The sequence below is a fragment of the Suricata suricatta genome, chromosome 9 (assembly GCF_006229205.1).
Source record: "Suricata suricatta isolate VVHF042 chromosome 9, meerkat_22Aug2017_6uvM2_HiC, whole genome shotgun sequence".
Classification (NCBI taxonomy): Eukaryota; Metazoa; Chordata; class Mammalia; order Carnivora; family Herpestidae; genus Suricata; species Suricata suricatta.
Genome location: NC_043708.1, coordinates 13,945,081 through 13,966,069, shown reverse-complemented (window position 1 = coordinate 13,966,069; position 20,989 = coordinate 13,945,081). Strand labels below are relative to the sequence as shown.

Genomic DNA, 20,989 nt, shown 5'->3' with positions numbered 1-20,989 from the left:
GAGGACACTGAGGCTGGGCTGGTGGTTTGAGTCTGGGTCCCTGGAAGCATCTTCCTGCCCTTGGCAGAGTGACAGGCATCCAGCTCTTCCTTCCTCTTAGAGGCTTCCAGCTCTTTTGTGTTTTGTTTTCCTTTTCAAGCATTGTCGCAGTCACCACACGTAAACTTTTTTTCCCCCTTTCTGTGTGGAACTTATCTTGTATCTCTCCTGCACTTGATGCTTCAATCCTGCCTTATTATCTTAAACTCATTTCTTAATCTCCAAGATGCATGGCAAGGAAGAGCTCTGGCTTCTTTGTGTGACCTTGAGCAAATTACGTGACCTCTCTGAATTTGTTTCCTTATCTGTCAGATGGATAACACTTAACTGCCTCCCTCCGGTGGTTGTTACTGGACTCAAATGAAATATCAGGTCATACAGACATCTATAGGAACAAACAGAGTAAGGAGTAGAAAGGGTTACTCCCTCTGTCACCTCATTGCCTGTGTCAGTGTGTGTCGTTAAGAGTGACTGTGGGTCCTAGGCAATCTGTGCTCGTCCAGATCTTCCTTATGCACACTGGAATTGAAACCCTCCAACCGCCGTGTATTCTTAGCTGCTGCTCTGTGTCCGGTTCGGCTGCTCGCCGAACATTCTCTACTCTAAATCCCTCCCTCCAGGGCCTTTTGCAGCCTCGCTTCGCCCTTGCCCCTCCTGTTCCGACTGCATATCGTGCTCTAGAAAGTGCTTATCCTTGCATGGTGACCAGATGGCTTCACCATTGCTTGCACATATAATATATTCTTTAAAAAATATTTTTGGTATTCTCCTTGGGTTTTTGAGCTGGAGAAAGCAAGGAAGGGTCTTTTTTTTTTCCCTTTCCCTTTTTTTGTTTCTTAGTAGCTTCCCTTTAATAAAACATGCTGCCAGTTAAGTGTTTAGCACAGATTGCTAACTGTAGATATAGAAGTATAGATATTTCATAAATAAGTTTATACAAGTGTGACTTTTGCCCCCTGGATTTCTATTTAATTTGATCAGGAAAAAACCCTGAGTTTGTTAGCACCTGACACTAATATATATGACATAGGCTATTTGTAAACATTTCTCAGCGCATATTAGAGCCAGGATTAATTTTTTATCTTCAGCGGCTAATCCCATTATATGTGGAGTAGATTTATAGTATGTTGTGGATTTTCTTCCTCCTCCCCAAGTGATTAAAGTCTGAATGTTTTAACCACCATGAATTTATTTTTGAATATTAAAAAAAGTGTTTCCTTGGTATAATTGTAAAATTGTTTTTAATTTCTGAGATTTTTGTGTCTCCATTAAATAGGTAGTTCAGATAACATCTCTGTACTTTAAATGAGGGTAGAGTAATTAGAATTTTCTGATCATAGCAAATTCATTAGTATATGCAGAACTCTTGAGCACTTGTGGAGAAAGATTAAAGTTAATATTCGGATTTTTGTTCAATGAGTTTGAGACCATCTATGAATACCTAAGTAGTCACTAAGACTTTTTGTTTTAGAAATTGTATTTCCTAAAAATGTTTACTACCTTCTTAATGCTTTCCAGGAACCAGATCCTGATTTGCCAATGATTCAGGTAAAGGGTTAGCTGCAACCATTAGTTTAGAGAATATAATAATTCCTATTGCTTACTCGCTCCTATAGATTAGAAAACTTGCTGCATATCTATTAATGCTTTTATAAAATTAGCCACCTCTACCATTCTGTACCTTTTTACGTAAAATATTAGATTTCCAATATTTTTGTGTCTGTGGGTGAAGAGTCTTATAGACTTTTTAAAAATGTTTCTTAAATTTATTTTTGAGAGAGAGAGTGTGTGTGAGCAGGGGAGGGTCAGAGAAAGAGGGAGACACAGAATCAGAAGACATGCTCCAGGCTCTGGGCTTGAACCCACGAACCATGAGATCATGACCTGAGCCGGTCAGTGCCCCGACTGAGCCAACCAGGTGTCCCGAGGAATCTTGTAGTTTTAAGACTTGGAGCTTAAATTGAAATGACCAATGTTGACCAGAAGGGTGAGGAAAAATAAAGAAGGAAGCAAGGGAAACCAGGAGCTTAGAAATGGAGCCAAGAAGTCAGCTGAGCCCCAAATGTCTGAAAAGCCTGTGATGGACAGGATGGTGTAGCTTGAGTAAAGAGGAGGCTGACTCTGCCTGGGAAGGGCTCGGTTTTAGAGAGAGGTGCCTGCCACCCTGAGGGAGACAGGAAGGGACACTGGCCAGATAGCCTTGTCTACCAAATGATCTTGGTTAGAGTTGGGAGGTGGCCAGAGAGACCTGATGGCTGGAGATGATGCAGTGAGTGGGTCTGGAGGGAGCCCAAGGAGAGGAGGTGTGGTTAGGGGACACACTGGCCAGTGAAGTTTTTAGTACAAAGAAGTTTCCAGTAAGTCTGGGAGTAAGAACAATGAGAGCGCTATAAATCACCTCAGATATTGCCAGGTGTTTGTCCTGCCACATGAGAAAGAAAGCTACTGGTGGTTTTTAGTAAATAAACAATTTGAACCTCACATGTGGTTCATATGAGTAATTCATTCAACCTTTCCGAAGAGAGCAAAATACAAAGTCCTCTGATGCAGCCTTTGTAGTATCAAGCAAGCACCATAAATAAGTTAAAATGCAGCACTCTTTTCTTTAAAATGATTTTAAAGAAATTTGTCTGCAATGTCCATAATTTTGATTTCCAAATTGATAGATGGTACGAAACTATTTTTTGCATAATATATGTACAGTTTGTTTGAGAAGGACCTAAATTATAAATAGAGTAACTGATGTGCTTTTTCTTTTCAGTGGTTTTGTTAAAAGTAATGTTTATTTATTTTTGAGAGAGAGTGAAAGAGTGTGTATGAGCGGGGAGACGCAGAGAGAGGGAGACACAGAATCTGAAGCAGGTTCCAGGCTCTGAGCTGTCAGCACAGAGCCCCATACAGGGCTCGAACTCACAGACTATGGGATCATGACCTGAGCCGAAGTTGGAGGCTTGACTGACTCAACCACCCAGGTGCCACGGTTTTGTTAAAGTTAAATTAAAACATCAATAATTTGCATTGTTATCATGGTTTTAAAACTGTAAATGGCGTTTGAAAGTTTCAAACCCGTGCAGGGACTTCATGAAGGACCTGTATTCAGTATTACTTTCCTGTTCTGTTACTGTAGACTTAATTATCTATCCACTGGATAGTGATCTAAAAGAATAAAAAGGGAACAAGGCTGATGGGATTCTTTTGAGCTCCTTATTCATACATTTAAAATAAATGAGGCTTTACAACAACAATTCAGTATTTTGTGCTAAGTTTTCATTTTCCTAGAGCCGGCAGAGTGTCAGATGTTACACCAATTCTTAGGACGGCTCAATCGGGTTAGACAGACAGCTCCTTGGTAGCTTTATTCTAGTATAACCTAGCGAAATTGTTTCTTTTATGTCTTAAACTCTTGGCCTCCAATTCCATATTAAAAGGAACGAGACAATTTCAACATGTTTTGCTCAGTCAGTAGAGTTTTTCACTTTTCATATGTTTATTTTCATAACTAAAATTGAATCAAACTCACCGAAGGCAGTACGAGTACGGCATTATTTTCCTTTCCTTTCCATCATTGCCTCAAGAACAATGTCCTGTAGACTAGACAGACCACCTCAGCAGGTGAATGAGATGGGATTAAGTTCTACAGGTAAAGAACGATATAATTGATGTGATGATTACTCACTTGTATGCTTTTCCCTTGAAATAAGTCCCTGCATTTTTGTTGATTTCACAGTACGTTCCAAAACAAAGGCATTCAAATATATTTCCATAAACTGCATGACCCTGTCATTTAATAACAACGTAAACATATCTGATAAAACCAATTTATATTTTTTTCAGATTCAAGGACGAGTTTGGGATCACCCCCATTGTGCTCTGTTATGCATTTTATTTTAATCACTGGTTAGTTTTAAACTTTTAAAAAAAGAATTAAACAGAGCATTTTAGGGCTGTAAAACATAACTTGGCTTGTTTCCAAAATAAAATTTAAATTTTTGTTAAAGCCAAAGCCCCATCTGCTGTTTTCATTAAAATCCCAAGAATTGTTCACAGTGCCAAGAGCACTTCTTTGAATACAATCTGATGTTTAATCAAGCAGTGATATGTGATTTTCAAGGTCATTCTGTTAAGAGAGAAGGAACATCAGGAAGATTAATATTCTCAAAAATGCTAAAATTTAAAATTAAATAATGGCTTAAGTAGATTTTATCGTAGATTTTAAATGTAAAAGATTCCCACCATTATTTCTACTTCTGGAGAATTAAATTTTAGAAACTGAAATACAGATCCATTTACCTTTTTGAAAAAGTAAAATCTTATGGGATAACCATTTAAAAAAGATGTTCCTGTTTGGCTTCTGAAACAATTATTCATTTGGTGGTGAAGGAAAGAAAGATTTACTTTCTTTTCTTTTACTTAGCCTAATATTAAAAAAATTTGCACCCCCTTAACATTTGAGAGGTTAGTTGGAGGTTGGATGTCAGGAAGAATGCTGGAGTTAACGCTGAGATAACAGTACGTTCGTGCTAATTGTTAAAAAGATCTGTGCAGGGATAATTAATACCCAATCATATAAATGATACGATGGTAATAAAAAGTTGACTTGTAGAAGGTGGATTTAACTAAGATTCCAAGTTACAGTTTTAAAGTTTCATTAGCTCCTCCTCATCAGGGTGAAAGTCCATACACCTCACTGGGGCATAGAGGGTCCCTCATCTCCCCTTTGCCTTTTTCTCTAGCTTCTTCTGTCTCAGCTGAGCCTCATTCTTCAACCGTACTCCACTGTTTTGGAGTTACCAAGCATACCAGGAGCCCTCAAGCTAGCCTGCCCTTGTCCCGTTCTCTTTGACTGGCACACACTTTGCCGTCTTTGCCACTGGCAAAGTCTTTTCTCCTGCCCTTCCTCCACCCCCAGGCAGCTGGGTGCCTCTCTCTGTATCTCCGTAGCATGCTCCAGGACTTTGATTACTATGCTTTCTCTACAAAACTGAAATTCGCGTGAGCTAGCCGAGCTGTGGCTTACTCATCTCTGTCTCCAGGACCGGGCATGCCATAGGCGCTCCCTAGTAACATGGGAGTGAACCAGCCGAGCCCACATCCTGCTTTACGGTTTCAAAGAAAATGCTGCAATCCTTCCGGTCCTCCAGAGTGCTGAACAAGGAATGCCCTTTTGAGAAATGAAAGCTGTCAGATCCTTGAAGGGCGGTATGAACTGTGGGCACCCAAGATAAATCAGGATTACTTATTTCCATCTTTGAAGTTAAATTAAACCATGGGTTCAAGGCAGAGGTGACATCCCTGACCCCCTGAGCATAGTTATATAGCTCTGCCAACCTTCCTGATCTTTGATGAATGAAAACCTCCAATTGTTTCCACACTTTAGTGGCTCCCACAGTTAGATGCAGTTCCAAACGGAATTGATTTTTTTAACAAACAAATGAATTCTTTGATTCCACATTCTGCTCATTCAGTTGTGTTAAATCCACACAGTTGAAGCATTTTAAGTTATCTGAATCCAGTAAACCTCACCCAGGAAAGTAGAAGCTAAAAAACCCAATCATGTAACCAAATATAATAATTTCATTTTAGGAACCTACGGCTATGAAGGCACTGTTCTTTATTCCCATTAAAGTGAAAGCATGAAAGATCTTCCTTTTTCCTTAAGAACTTTTGTCTATACATTATATACAATACAATATATACATTCCAGTTATTTTAGCCCACAAAAAGATCTCTACTTTTTAATTCCTATAAAACTATTTTCTATACCACACACCTGCCACCTATGATGCCCTGCTTTGCCCTGTCATTTAATTCAGTAGGTGATGCATTCAGGGAAATTAGGATCCAAGTTTGAATCTTCTCATGCTTCCTTTTTAAAAGAACCTAGCCGAGTGCTCTGGAACTAGGAAGTGCTCCATAGGCATGGACACACTGACTACATGTATCTTGGGCTCTTTACGAGACGACTTTTTGGAACTCTGTAGCTCTCTCCTCTGTGTAGCTCTCGTCTGTTTCTCTCTCAGTGTATTTGCCCTCCTTCAGCGTGCTTCAGGGCCAGTTCCCTCGTATGGTGATCCCTTCCCACCCCACCCCCTCCCGAAGCTCCCCCTGCTGCTTGGTCCTCTGCACTATAGAGTGTCAGGTCTGTGCTCTCCACATCCTCCACAGCATACCTGGCTTTCATGTTCTCTGCTTCTGGTCTGTAGTGAAGCAGAAAGGTAAACATTTCTGATAAAGCCGTTTTAAATGTTTAACAGGATATTTAATGGTGCACACCTTGACATCTAATTTCTCAAGGTAGAGGAAAGCTGCTATTTTCCAGATTCCTTAAGTACCTTTTCCATTTCCCCCCCACTTTCTAGAAGGCTTTCTACTGGCTGGATCACAAAGCAGCCAAGACTGTGTTGATTAGCTTATTGGGAATTGGGAGAAATTGATCTTAGTTCAATTCAACAGTTTTTGGAATACCTATTATGTGCAAAAACCATAGGAGTTATGGAAAATTCAGAACCGAACAAGGTAAAAAGGCCTGTGTTCTGGGGAAGGGAGCTAACCTATGCCTGATAGTTACAATGCTTCTCAGATATCGGTGAGTACATATAACGGAAGTATGAAGAGAATGCTCTGTGAGAAAGACAAGAGGGAAGTAGGTTTAGAACTAAAGCAGCAGGGAAGTCTTCTTGAGGGACTTTTGGTCCTGAAGGAGGCAGGCAGAAACAGCACTATGGCCGGAGCTTTATTAATTTTTTTCAAATTATTATTCTAGCAAAATTTTCTCTGAAGTTCTTTCTTTTACTTATAAAGAGGCATGTTAGAAGACTACTAGGTAATTACCACACTTTTATTTACTATGTAATTGATCTAATGGGCGTTTCTTGATTAGTAATGACCTTGCCTTGTATTAGTTTCTTGAATAGACCTTTAAATTAGCATAATGTATTAAACGGTAAACATGCCTAATAAAAAGTTAGACAATAATAAAGCTTCTGTAGGCCAGGCAGTACTTCTAATACTACTTAATGTATGCTTTATTTTATCCACGCTTATAGGCAGCTTGGATTTTGAAGGCACGGGCACTCACTGAAATGGTATATGTAGATGAAATCGATGTAGGTCAGGAAGGAATTGCAGAAATAATGCTGGATGAAAATGCTATTGCTCAAGTTCCACGTAAGTATTGGTTTTTCACTTAAGTAAATGAAATGCCATTAGGAGGAAGAATACTACATGTGCGTAAAATAAACACAAGACATTATATACATGAAGAAACTTTGAATCGGGTTAATGGTCTCCATCCTGCCATATAGTACAAAGACTTTGCTTCCGCAATTCAATTACACGATCTTAAACTTAGGATGTGAGATTACTGTATAAATCAATTTTTCAGTAAAAGCTATATTATGCATTTAAAAACATTTTATATTTAAAATGCATTCTAGTTGAACTCCTTATCTATCAGAAAATTATTTATCCAAGAGTCAAAACACAGGAAGCATCCAAATGACAGAAGTGTTCTAAAAGGATTAGAAAACAAAGATCTTTGGACAACATCACTTCACTGTAATAATTGCAGGTGATTTGCTCTAATGCATGATATGAGGTGATGGGCGATGCGCTGGCCTGTGAATGCCTATCGGGATTGTGACAGCCTCCCTGTCCCCAGCTTGCAGATGTGCTGGAGCAAATGGTATTTAGTGGTTACCATGATGTATGGTGGTCTTGTTGGTATTAGTTATAACTGTTATCAGCCATTTATATATTTTGAAAAATAATAAATTAAAAATATTTTTTACATTTATTTTTGAGACAGACAGTGCAAGTGGGGGAAGAGGCAGAGAGAGAGAGGGAGTCAGACAGGCAGAGTGGGAGCAAGGGAGGGGCAGAGAGAGAGGGAGACAGAATCCGAAGCAAGCTCAAAACTCTGAGCTGTCAGCACAGCCTGATGCGGGGCATGAACTCACGAACTGTGAGATCATGACTTGAGCTGAAGTTGGAGGTTTAACCGACTGAGCCACCCAGGTGCCCGAAGATAATAACTGTTTTAAAGCTTCAAATGGAAATTGAGGGAGAAAAATACATAAGGTTCATGCCAAAATGTCTTTTTCCCCCATCATTTTGTTCTTTTGGAGTTAAAAATGTCTAAATTCTATATATTGTGGGTAAATGATCCTTTGTTGGGAGAAGTTTGTGTCAGAAATAAACTTTTGTATGAGAAATAAACTATATAAACACTGTGTTTTGGTGCTCTGGGGCCTGCTAGCCTTGACTTTGAAGCCCAGGTCTATTAATAGGTTGACTTGTTTACTAAACCCTCTAAGCTTTTGTAAATGGGTGAATACAACTTACAGATTTAGTGTGAAGATTAAATGTGAAAACATAAAAGAACATGATGTCAATAAATATCAGTCTCAGACACGTTTCCCTAATATATTTCCTGTTATTAGTGACTTTTTCACCAGGCCAGCACATTTCTGAAAATTATAATAGCTGGCAGTTTTTACAGATTAATAACTAATATATAAATTGAATTTGCTGTCTCATCTCATAGGCCCTGGAACTTCTTTGAAACTGCCCGGAACTAATCAGACGGGGGGGCCTAGTCCGGCCGTCAGGTATGCACTTCGGTTTCATACCTTCCGCCATTAAATTCTGACCAGATTGTATGAGTATCTTTCCTTATTGGTCTTCCTGGTCTTTTCACAATGTGCACTCTTCACAGGCCTATCACTCAAGCTGGAAGGCCCATTACGGGTTTCCTTCGACCGAGCACGCAGAGCGGAAGGCCTGGCACTATGGAGCAGGCCATCAGAACGCCCAGAACTGCCTACACGGCTCGCCCGGTCACCAGCACCTCTGGAAGATTTGTCAGGCTGGGAACGGTAAATTCGGTCCGCTTGGCCCTGGTTTTGTGTTCCCAGAGTAGGTTTATGTTACATTATATCTTTTTTTGCTATTGTTACAATGGAAAGGCATGTGGCAGATTTTTGGAAGGTGGCCCTCTTATTATGTTCATTACACCCAATTTATATTTCAAGAGGAGGTTTCAGTTTCTCTTCTGTCATTTTTCCCCTAGGCTTCCATGCTTACAAGTCCTGATGGACCTTTTATAAATTTATCTAGACTGAATTTAACAAAATATGCCCAGAAACCTAAATTGGCAAAGGTACGTACTTAAAATGATTTTATGTTATGAAGTAGTAATGTTAGATGTATTATCCCGATAAGATTGTAGGAAATAAAAAAATTTTTTTGTGTGTGAAGGAAAGGCCATGTCTTGCTTGAAATGGAAATTTTAAATTATTGTGTAAAATTTCTCTTAGTTTTTTCAGTTAAGGAAAGTCCATCAGAGATAAAGTATACAATACTGCTGTATAGCACATTGTGGTCACTTATGACAAATTATAGTAACTGACAACAAACAAAGCAGACAGGCAGAAGCATCTTTGTGGAATGAAACTTAGAAGGTCATCTGTGTGTGTGTGTGTGTGTGTGTGTGTGTGTGTGTGTGTGTGTGTGTGTTTTCCTTTTCCCTCCTGGACTATTTGAAAAATAATTTCTGTCCTTGTAGAATTTTACGACTGTCAAGAGGAAGATGAAAAAAATGTACTTTTAATTGCTAATTAGGCACACATCTCCATAAACCACTATCTGGCTTGAGTGATCCTTACTGAGAATTAATAACCTTAGTAATTCTAACTAGTCAAAGATTAGACGCTCCTTTAAATTGAGAAAGAGAGGGTGAAAGTAAGTGTACATGTGAGAGTGAGAAAAAGAGAAAGAGATGAGAGGGAAAGATGGGGCCCGTGACCTTTCCAGTGTAAAAATGATCTTGAAGTTGAGCTTGGAGTAATTCAGAGACATGAGCACTTAGCTTTTCCGGAAACTGGTCTGAACTAGCCCAAGTGTTCAGCTGTAATGGCTGTGAATTCTGTGGAGTGCTGAGCTCATTCTGAATTGGAGTCCTAATGGCATTTAACATACTTACTAAATGTCAAACACTAGGGAATAGAAGAACAGACACTAGCCATACAGACTTGAAATTAAGATCTGAAAAAGAAATGTCAATTGATAGGGAATTAGCCTATGATAATAAGGCCCATGATGTTTTTCTTAATGTCTTATTTGACAGCAATCAGGCCAACCTCATTTAGCAAAACTGTAAAGGTACACGCATTTACCTGACCTTCGTGGAGGGAAGTATTGACAGCAATTCGTATGGAGTGTCTGGTCCCCTGCCCTGTGAGCATTTACTCGAGGTGGTGGCTTGGTCCCATTGCTGTTTTCGGTCCAGGGACTGCTGCCCATGGAGGCATCTCCCTCACACGCTGATGCTTCCAGGACAGACTGGTCTGTGTTACTAGATTTAAACGGAACCAGATTTTTGTGCTTTTTTTTTTTTTAACATGTTGTAGAAATAATGCCAGCTTTTTCTGTCTTTGGTTTCCAATTCGCCTTTACTCATCAGGACTCATTTCTAGTACTGGTCGCTCGAGTTCTCTACAGTAACTTCCTTCACAGCAATGGGGCACCAGCCGTGCACTTAACTTACCTTCTTTATCAACGAGCGAATGGAGGGCTAGGGATAGTTTTTAAAAGAAGGGCCTTATCCTGGTTTCTCTTTTCTTTCTTTGGTTGCCTCTTAAGTCTTCTCTGTTAATAACCTTGATATGCTAGCCTCTTTGCAAGGGTACAATAATGGTTTTATGGACAAACATGATACCACCAAGAGGTAATTTGGTAAATGCTTATTTATCCAGATGAGTTGGGGGAAGTATTAAAATAATGGTTCTCAGACCCAGCTGCACATTAAGAGTCATGTACACCTCTCACTTTACACTTTAAGGTCTACTTTGTTTCAGAAGGAACTTCCAGATTTCCCCCATGTCTAATATGTCATTATCAATATCATAATGACTGTATTGTATGTGTAGAGTATATAAAAAAATGGGCTGAATCTGTTTCAGGATAATCTTAGAGTTGGCCTTCTCCTCTCTCTCTTTGTAGTAAAATAATGTGTATAATACAAAAAACCTTGTTCAGTTATTTGAGTTTTCTAGTTTGTATTTTGTAAAAACAGGAATCAGGTATAAATCGGCGTATTTTAAAATGGTGACTGTAACAAATAATGGGTAGACCCTTTACTGATGAAGGCGCTTTTAGTGTACCTCGTTATTTTGGTTCAACCCAGGTGCTGTCAGAATGGTCTGAGTTTGGATATAACAATAGAGTGCTTTTGATAAAATAAAATCTAATGTATTTTTGGCCTTTTTTTTCTTCACAGGCTTTGTTTGAGTATATCTTTCATCATGAAAATGACGTTAAGACTGTAAGTTTTGAATTCGTGCTATGTTCTTTTATTGTAATTTTTCTGACTTTGGGGATTTCAGTTCTGAAATGTTCTATTTCTGACCTTAGAAACAGATGGAATTATTAAAAATTGGAGCATTACTAATGCTTTCAAATCCACTGACATTTTCAATAGGAAAAGTTGTATAAATACGGAAGTGGTAAGAACTGTGCCTGCTCCGGAGAGTAAGTAGATTTCCATCACAGAGAAGGATATAGATAGTTGAGAATATTGCGTAATGTGCTTGTGTGACAGTTTATTTTTTATACTAATAGTTAGCATTGTCGACCTATTTTTTCTGTAGTCCATATAGTGAATTATAGGTTAAATAATACGTGGATTCCTGGTTTTTTGTAGTGCACCCCCTACCCCTCCTTTAACATTTTATGATAGAGGGGTGCCTGGATGGCTCAGTCGGTTAAGTGTCTGACTCCTGAGTTCAGCTCAGGTCATGATCTCACAGTTCATGAGTTCAAGCCCCACAGCAGGCTTGCTGCTATCAGCACAGAGCCTGCTTCAGATCCTCTGTCTCCCTCTCTGCCCCTCCCCTGCTTGCGTGCGCTCTCTCAAAAAGATAAATTAACTTATAAAGAAATTTAAAAAAATATATTTTATGCTAGAAAAATTTAAGCACAAGTACAGAGAATAATACAATTAGCCAGTATGACCCATCACCGAGCTTCAATAATATTTAAACACCTTAGTAGCCTCTTAACAGTTTTAAGTTTATATGCATATGACTTCTTCATGTATTTCACTTTTAAAAAATGTTTTTAATGTTTATTTATTTTTGAGAGACAGAGCATGAGCAGGGGAGGGGCAGAGAAAAGGGAGACGAAGAATCTGAAGCAGGTGCCAGGCTCCGAGCTCTCCTCATAGAGACCAACGCAGGGCCTGAACTTATGAACCATGAGATCACGACCTAAGTCAAAGTCAAACACTTAACTGACTGAGCCACCCAAGCGCCCCCTCACTTTCTACATGCCAATATGCAAATGACCACTAACTTCACAAGTTTTGTCAAATTGAACGTAGTTAACTCAGCAGTGACTAACGATAGTACTTTCCATCATATTCTTATTAGTTTAGGGAAAAAGCTTTATATGCTTATGTTAAATACTCAGGGAAATAAAAATGTTTTCCTTAGTTGTGTTTTCTGTGTGTCAACCACAATGCCATGTGCTAGGAAAACTATAAAAATGTATTTTTTCCTGACTCCATAAGCCATGCAATCGAGCTGAGAAAACAAAATTGGCATAATGAGACAGTTAAAGAGGTACTTGCCAAGCTGTGAAATTGTCACCAGGTAGCCAAGGGGGGGAAAAAGTCAAAAGGGTGATATTAGTAAAAATCCACAAAGTAAGTCGGATTTTTGGGGAAGGAGGGAAAATAAATGTAAAGAAAGGGTAAAAACACAAGCAAGATGTGGGGTGAAAAATAAATAGGCCCCATACTAAGAAATGGGGGCATCAGAGAGACATTTTTAAAGAAAGAAGTGGCAGAACTGGATGATAGATTTGATGTGGAGGACAGAGGACCGACACATGTCAAACCTGCCTCCTGAAGGCTACAAGAAGAATGATTGTTTTACTAACAGAAATGGGATAATTAGGGAAGGAAGTCAGTTTCCAAGGAAGCTGATAACTCACTTGAAGGCATTTGTAGTTTGAAACTGTGACAGGCTATCCAAGTGCAGATGATTGCATGTATTGGAAGATGTGATACTAAATGTGGGTAAGAGCCTAGGCCCAATACACAGAATGTAGAAGTTGTCTGTAATCATGCGCTGGTGGACGGGGCCATGTAGGCAAGAGAAGAAGCTAAGGTTGGAACAGAAATCATGCACATTTCTATAAACAAGTCAGTACACAGTCTCTTCACTTTATATAAAACTGGTCAGAGTCACAGGATTACATGTAAAATCTTAGAGTTATACTGTCATTATAAAGAAACATCCAAATACCATTCCATTTCATAAATGAGTCAATCTCTACATAACATAAAGCTGTATCTTGCCTTTCTGAGGATTTATTTATTGAAGAGACCTTTATTCTTTCATCCAAAAATTTCTGAGCCACCGTGGTGTGTCAGACCCTGGTCTAGCCCTGAAATTACAGAGTGAGATGAGCAGACAAACTCTCTGCTCTTTTGGAGGTTATATTCTGGTTGCTCAAGGAAGAGAGAGAATTAGCAAATTTAGAAACACATAACATGTCATGGGACCATAAGCACTACAGAAGTGAGAGAGCAGGAAAGCCGGGAAGCGAATGCGGTGACATGGGGGACGATGCTGTTTCGGTTGGGGTGGGAGGTGGTCTGTGAAATCCACTCTGAAAAGACACTTAACCAGAGACCTGATAGTGGGGGATGGACTACGCAGTTCTGTGTAGGAAGAATGTGTAAGTCAGAATAACCGTAGAAACCCCGGGTGGGAACATGCTTGGGCTGTTCGGGAGCAGGAAGGAGCCAAGGGTGGCTAGAGTGAGGTCTGTGAGGGGAGGAGTTGTAGCCAGTGGGTTCAGAAAATAAACAGATCATAATGCTGTTTGGAGATCATAGGGATGACATCTTTATCGATACATTCATCTCAGGGATGTTGTTCTACATCTCGGCATTGATATAACAGTGTTGAGGAATAGGAGCCACAGTGAACTATAATAGGACTGATTCTCTGCACTAACTGAACTTATATTCTAAAGATTCTAAGGATCTTAAAGACTATAAAGACTCATACACCTTTTCATGTGTTGTATTATAGAAGGCTTTCATTGTTCTTCATATTTGTTGATTAAAAACATTTGATCTTTAATTTTTTTTAAATTTTTTTAACGTTTTATTTATTTTTGATACAGAGAGAGACAGAGCATGAGAGGGGGAGGGGCAGAGAGAGAAGGAGACACAGAACCGGAAGCAGGCTCCAGGCTCTGAGCTAGCTGTCAGCACAGAGCCTGACGCGGGGCTCGAACCCACGAACGTGAGATCTGACCTGAGCCGAAGTCAGATGCCAAACTGACTGAACCATCCAGATGCCCCTAATTTTTTTTTTAATTTATTCTTGAAAGACAGAGAGAGACAGTGTTAGCAGGGGAGGGTCAGAGAGAGAGGGAGACACAGAATATGAAGCAGGCTCCAGGCTCTGAGCTAGCTGTCAGCACAGATACCAATGCGGGGCTCGAACTCACGAACCGTGAGATCATGACCTGAGCCGAAGCCGGACGTTTAACTGACTGAGCCTCCCAGGTGCCCCTAAAAACATTTGATCTTAAACAGAGCAGCGACTCTCAAATTTTTTACTTAAACAGCACTCAAAAATACTTATACTTCAAACAAAATCTTATCCAGCCCGGGCTGTGGAAAACAGACAAAAAGCGGGGCTGCAGGAGTTCAGGCAGAAGAAGGAGGCCAAGAACACACCCACTGGGCCACTGCCTGACTCCTCCACCCCCTGAACTCCTGCCCCTCAAATCCCAGGGCTCTTATGTAGTTCCTAAAGTCAGCTGTTTCTGAATCACCAGGTGAGCTTTAGTTTTTTAATTTTTATTAAAAAAATTTTTGTTAACATTCATTTATTTTTGAGAAAGAGAGAGTATGTGAGCAGGGAAGGGGCAGAGAGAGAGATGGAGACACAGAATCTGAAGCAGGCTCCAGGTTCTGAGCTGTCAGCACAGAGCCCGATGCAGGGCTCAAACCCACCTACCAGAAGATCATGACCTGAGCAGAAGTTGGAAGGTTAACCAACTGAGCCACCCAGGTGCCCCTCATCTGGTGAATTTTAATGTCACAGATTTCTAGATCCGTGCTAGATTTCCTGAATCAGAATCCCCACGAGTGTGTCTGGTAAATCTGCTGTAAAGCTCCACAGGCAATGCTAATTTTCAGCCAGGATTGGGAACTTTTGCTAAAGAATATAGCTTGAAAGGCAATGACTGAGAGAAGGCTGGGGGCGCCTAGGTGGGTCAGTCGGTTAAGCGTCTGACTTCGGCTCAGGTCATGATCTTGCGGTTTGTGAGTTCGAGCCCCGCGTCGGGCTCTGTGCTGACAGCTAGCTCAGAGCCTCGAGGCTGCTTCAGATTCTGTGTCTCCATCTGTCTCTCTGCCCATGCCCTGCTCATGCTGTCTGTCTGTCTGTCTCAAAAATAAATAAACATTAAAAAAATTAAAAATATTTGCCTGGAATGCTAGGCCTCCTAATATAGGAAAGTAGAGCTGAGACGAACAGGACTTGAGGACCGGAGCTCTGTATAATAAACAAATAGGAGGGAGTGTGTCTCCTAGCTCAATGATAGAAGTCCACAAATTAGAGAAAAACAACAGCAAAAATGACTCTCAAATAGATCTCAGTAGCAAGGAAGTGATACAAAATCCTGTTGAGAGCTGGAGTCCCCACTTACAAATTTATATTTTTATTCTTAGGAACAGTGAAAGACTCAATACTCTAGAAACAAGCAACATTGAACACAATTTTTTACTTTCTGAAACAGATCCTTATGCTCTATTAAACAATACTGTTTAGAAAATTTGTTTAAAGACTTTTAGACATTTGATTAGTGAATAATGAAAAAAAATTTAAGCTAGCAAACTAGAGACTTACTGATTCATATATATCTCAGTATGTATTCATATACTGACTCATATATATCTCTGCACAGTGAACAGAACCAAAACCAAACAAATGTAAAAGGACAGCAGAAGGGTGAAATAGGTACATGATCATGACTTAAAAATGTTAGTGTTTGTTAAATAGGAAAAAGCTTATCTAACTTCATTAGGCAGTTTCCTACGGAAATGGGAATGATCCAGTGATGGGAATTTTACATTAGAAAAAGTGCCAGTAATCAAGCACATCAGAGATGCACTTTCTAACACAAAAAAGTAAGTTAAATTATGGACTTGCAATTTCACATTCTGAAATTTGAAAAAAAAGTGCTGGGAAAGAGTGGAGTAAATTGTTATACTGATATAGATGATATTTTAAATGGTATAATAATTTGGAAAAGAGTATAATATAAAACAGAATAAGATAGCTTATTCCTATTGTGTCTGTTAATTTTAACTTTTTAAAAAAAATTTACCTTAAGCTTAATTTTTGTTTTTTTTTTTTAATAGTTTACTGTCAAATTGGTTTCCATAAAACACCCAGTGCTCTTCCCCACAAGTGCCCTCCTCCATCACCACCACCTCCCTTCCTCCTCCCCCTCTACCTTCAACCCTCGGTTAGTTTTCAACAGCAAAACCTGAGAGACTATTGAATACTGTTAATTTTAACTTCTTAAGAAATTTCACAGTAGGTGCTCTATTTGCAAAGATGTTCATTGTAGTATTAGCTGTAGTAACAAAGCACTGTGGATGACAACCTAAGTTACACTACCCTGCATCCTGGGATTTTATGCAACCATTAAAAAATCATAATTATAAAAATTAGTCAGAAATAGAAAAGTGTTTGTAATGTATAACATTTAGTACATATGTTAAATAGAATTATTAATCTAAATATATACTATCACATACACTAGAAGGTATTACCAAAAATAAAAGTATTATAGAACTAAGGTGTTTTAATTCTATAAATATTTGTTAAATGCCTTCATGGTGCCAACAGTACATTGAAAAGATTACAATAAATTGAAAAGCTATACACCTTGCGGCAGTAGTTGAAATTATCCAGTTTTACCAAAATTTTATCCAATTTTTCCAAAATTTTCAAAAACATTATAGCAACTTTGCATTTAGAAATTTAGTTATACTTTAGAGGCAGTAATAAATTAAAATACTTATAACTAATTATAGCCTGCATGTTATTTCCATCTGCTTACCCTCAATACATGTATTTTACAGAACATCAAATTAAGCCTTGTTTTCAGTTAGTGAAAAGCACAAATTGTTGGTTCCTCTGTTTTCCTCTCCATTCATGGATTTATTGATTGGTTTATCCCTTGACTGGTTTATTCTTGAGACAAGTAGTTATTGGTTGCCTGTGCATTGGCACTGTGATGGACGTGAGGAGGATCGAGTGAGACAGATCCCTGTGTCTGTCTTCTTACTCTGTCCTGGGCTCATCACATTATAGTTCTGTTATGGATCGGTTTGTGCCATTAAGATGTCATTTTAGATTTTTACCACAAATGTTATTTTCTGAAAGGAAAAAGGATTTAGGTAATGAACAGAAAGCATGCATTTTTGTGCCTCCCCCCCATTCTGTTTTATGACATTAGCTGGAAAAAGAAAAGAGGAATTGTTTTTTCTAACCTGCTTAAGAAGTCAGCGGTGCTTCTATACTAATTACTTTGGGTGGCCTCGAAATTTCCTTTTAAATAAACCATTTCACACAAAAAAGGAACATATAACGGACAAATGAGGAGAATGTGAAGTGGTACTTAAGAAAGAATGAAATTGAGCTTCCCATGGAAAACGATATTTCTCTCTTTCCATTCTTAATGCTTTTTCCATTTGTGGGGGCAGTATCGACAAAACTTAAGTACCATGTGGGTGGATGATTCTGTACTTATCTACAGACAAACATGGAGGATACTGTAGGTAAATATAGAGAATATTATGAAGTAATAGCTAAATGATAAGAAAAAGTAAAGCCGACTTGTGGAAAACTCTGTTTCTGCCTCTGAGTTCTTAATAACCCCCTTTCCCTCCTCACTTGTGCCTTTTGGGGTGATATTGGCAGTATTGGCAAAATTAAAGTAGCATGTGGGTCGATTCTGGAATCTTTATTTACATGTGCTCTTTAGTTTCATCATCTTGAAGTTGTTGCAACTAGAACAATAGCTAAAGGATGACTGGTTTTGGAAAATATTAGTGGTTGGAACACTGTCACTTAGAAATGCATTGGATGGGACACCTGGGGGCCTCACAGGGTGAAGTATGCGACTCTGGATTTCGGCTCAGGTCATGAAGAAGGAAAGAAAAATAAGCATATGAGGGTAATATGTGGCTTGTTTTTAATTTTCACATGGCTTTCAAATAGAGGTGTTGAGTTTTGAGTGCATTAGAACCTCAGTGTGGTGCCACTCTTCCTTTATAAAGAGTTTGCATCTTAAGAAGTCTCCCCTGGAGTAAGGGAAGATGAGGAAACACAAGGAAAAGTTGTCAGTTTTGCGGTAGGTCATTGAAGGAAGGTCAGAAAAGAGTTCATATGAAGACATGCATAGTAACATGGGATATATTCTGAGATCATAGAACTAAAAAACTGAGAGATACTTTAACTGTTGGATATCACGTACGAACACTGGCTAAAGAATAAGAGTTTTCCAATCTTGAAAGACTTCTATCATAAAACATGAGAATTGTCTTTTGACTAATAACTCGAATTTTTATTCACTAGATCTTTACATGAGCTTCTAATTTGTGGAAAGACTGATTTGCTTTCCTTTTTGTCCAAATGGTTTCTACTTACTCTGTTTAAAATCTGAATCCCCATTTAGTCATCCCCTATAAACACTGGAAGGAACAAACTAGAAGATGTTGGAGGGAAAGGGATAAACCCGTGTAAAATATGAAAGCAACTCAGATCTTTTCTGGGGTGCAGCAAAGGCAGGTCTGACCCTCAGCATCACCGGATGTGAGGCGAGGGCAGGATGTTGGAACAATGGTGGCTGAAGACAGCAGATACCCAAGTGCCCTTGCTCCTTTGACTCTTCATGATCCTGTCTTCCAGGCCTTCTCTCTGCTTGCATGACCTTTCTCTAGTTCTCTCCATCTGTCTTTGACAAGGGGCCTGCCGTTGGACCTGGCTGACACTCCAAAGACTTGACCACCACTGTGTTTAGAGGCACTTTGAATCACCGGATGGTAGATAAATGGTGGGAGACGGTAAAACTTAGGGGGCCTTTAAATACCCACTTTGAGCCTGTATGTTAGCATTGGATTCTAACATTGTACATCTGCTTTTCTTTGATCGGTTTTTACTGTTCATCTGCTGTCAGCCCTCTGGTCTGGAACTGATTATTTAGGGAAAATTGGAAGAGCCATCTGGAAACATGAGCAACTTGAGTTTCTGTCTGATTTCTAATGCATGTTCTGATTGGTGCTAATTATACGGTTCATTTCATTATTTATTGTTTCTGTTTATTGTTGGGAAAGAAAATCCTAATCTAAAATGAATTGTTTTCAAAGGCTTTGGACTTGGCTGCCCTCTCCACAGAGTATTCTCAGTACAAGGACTGGTGGTGGAAAGTGCAGATTGGAAAGTGTTACTACAGGTAAAGTTTTGGTGATTTGTGAAGGGCTTAGACGTGGTGATGTATTTTAGAGTCTCAACTCTGATCCCTGTTTTTCTGGGTAGGTTTCCTCAAGAACTGGGCCTTTGACTTACTTGAGAAAGCACCTCCTGAACATGTTAACACTAAGAATTGATACCTTTAGAATAATAAAATTCCATGGTGTTTCTCTAGGATCTGAATATTCTTACATTAATTCACTTAATGTGTAAACACATTTTTAAGCAAATTAACTGTAAGGTCAGAAAAGTTGTAATTAATTTTATGAATACTATACAGCAACTAGTAAAGGACCTAAAACTTGTTGCCTAGAATTAAAGTGCATTTGGAGCATTTGAAAACTAGAGACAAACGGGCAATTGTATTTTATAAAGATAAATATGTCTTTCATTATTCAAAATCAGGTTCACCAGTTACTCTGAGCATCCTTCAGATGAACTTATTATTCCAACACTGTGAGGAAAAGGCAATATATATAAATGGAATAAAAAGGATGCTTATTTTTTGGTTGAAATTAAAACTACTTTCCATTTAGATAGTTTACATAGAACTTAAATGTTTTTTTCTGCTGTTAGACTGAGGAAGTATTTTCTACTAAAAGGTAATATCATAGCATTATACCATTAAATTTTTATGAGTATAATTTCTGAAGGCAAGCTTGAAATCTTGAGCTTCTAAACAATAGCTTAAGGAATCTTTAATAATTAAAGAAAAGCACAATGTGGACTCCTTCCGCCCTCCATGTAAGATGGCATTTAAATGAGTGCACCTTGCTGTATTAGTCAGTGTTCTTCTCTGTCCCGTAAGAGCCTCCCATCTTTCCTGTGTGCTCAGCACTCCTGCATTCACTCATCACTAAGCTATTTAACCAGCTGCTCCTCTGGCAGGCACAGGGGTTACCAATATTTATTAGACAGTCTTTCCTCTAAATGGATTAGGGGCACCTGGGTGGCTCAGTCGGTTAAGCGTCCGGCTTTGGCACAGGTCATGATCTCATGGTTTGAGTCCCATCTCGGGCTCTGTGCTGACAGCTAGCTCAGAGCCGGGAGCCTGCTTCAGATTCTGTATCTCTCTCTTTCTCTCTCTGATCCTCCCCTGCTCCCTCATGCACACTTGCTCTTTCTCTCAAAAATAAATAAACAGAGTAATAAATGACTTGCAGTCACATAGAGGAGAGAGGACAGTAAACAGTCACAAGCCTGGCTCCCACCACGATGGAAGCAAGCCCAGAGAAAGAGCTCCCACTTGGACTGGAGAGGTCAAGGGTGGATTACCAGAGGGTGTAGCCCCACATTTTGCTCTGATCAGTAAATTCCGCCAGTTCTTTGTCTACAAGTAGCTCTCACGGTTGTTCCTTACCACCCATTCCCTCACCAAT

The 20,989-nt window shown here is 39.2% G+C and overlaps 1 protein-coding gene and 1 long non-coding RNA gene across 4 annotated transcripts in view; one reads left to right on the top strand and one right to left on the bottom strand.

Annotated features, from left to right (window-relative positions):
• The window catches only part of TTC8 (tetratricopeptide repeat domain 8), a 53,373-nt gene that overhangs the window by 9,370 nt on the left and 23,014 nt on the right, over window positions 1-20,989 (top strand). Inside the window, exons 2-8 of one of the 2 annotated variants that reach the window (XM_029951773.1) lie at window positions 1,558-1,587; window positions 7,086-7,206; window positions 8,585-8,648; window positions 8,756-8,915; window positions 9,110-9,199; window positions 11,318-11,362; window positions 19,508-19,593. In XM_029951773.1, the coding sequence (XP_029807633.1) occupies window positions 1,558-1,587; window positions 7,086-7,206; window positions 8,585-8,648; window positions 8,756-8,915; window positions 9,110-9,199; window positions 11,318-11,362; window positions 19,508-19,593 (596 nt within the window). The remainder of the gene's footprint in view (window positions 1-1,557; window positions 1,588-7,085; window positions 7,207-8,584; window positions 8,649-8,755; window positions 8,916-9,109; window positions 9,200-11,317; window positions 11,363-19,507; window positions 19,594-20,989) is intronic. The other variant, XM_029951774.1, reaches the window with a different exon arrangement.
• The window catches only part of LOC115301787, a 62,655-nt gene that overhangs the window by 33,583 nt on the left and 8,083 nt on the right, over window positions 1-20,989 (bottom strand). For both annotated transcript variants that reach the window (XR_003913287.1, XR_003913286.1), the window contains exon 2: window positions 17,197-17,515. This is a non-coding gene — a long non-coding RNA (uncharacterized LOC115301787). The remainder of the gene's footprint in view (window positions 1-17,196; window positions 17,516-20,989) is intronic.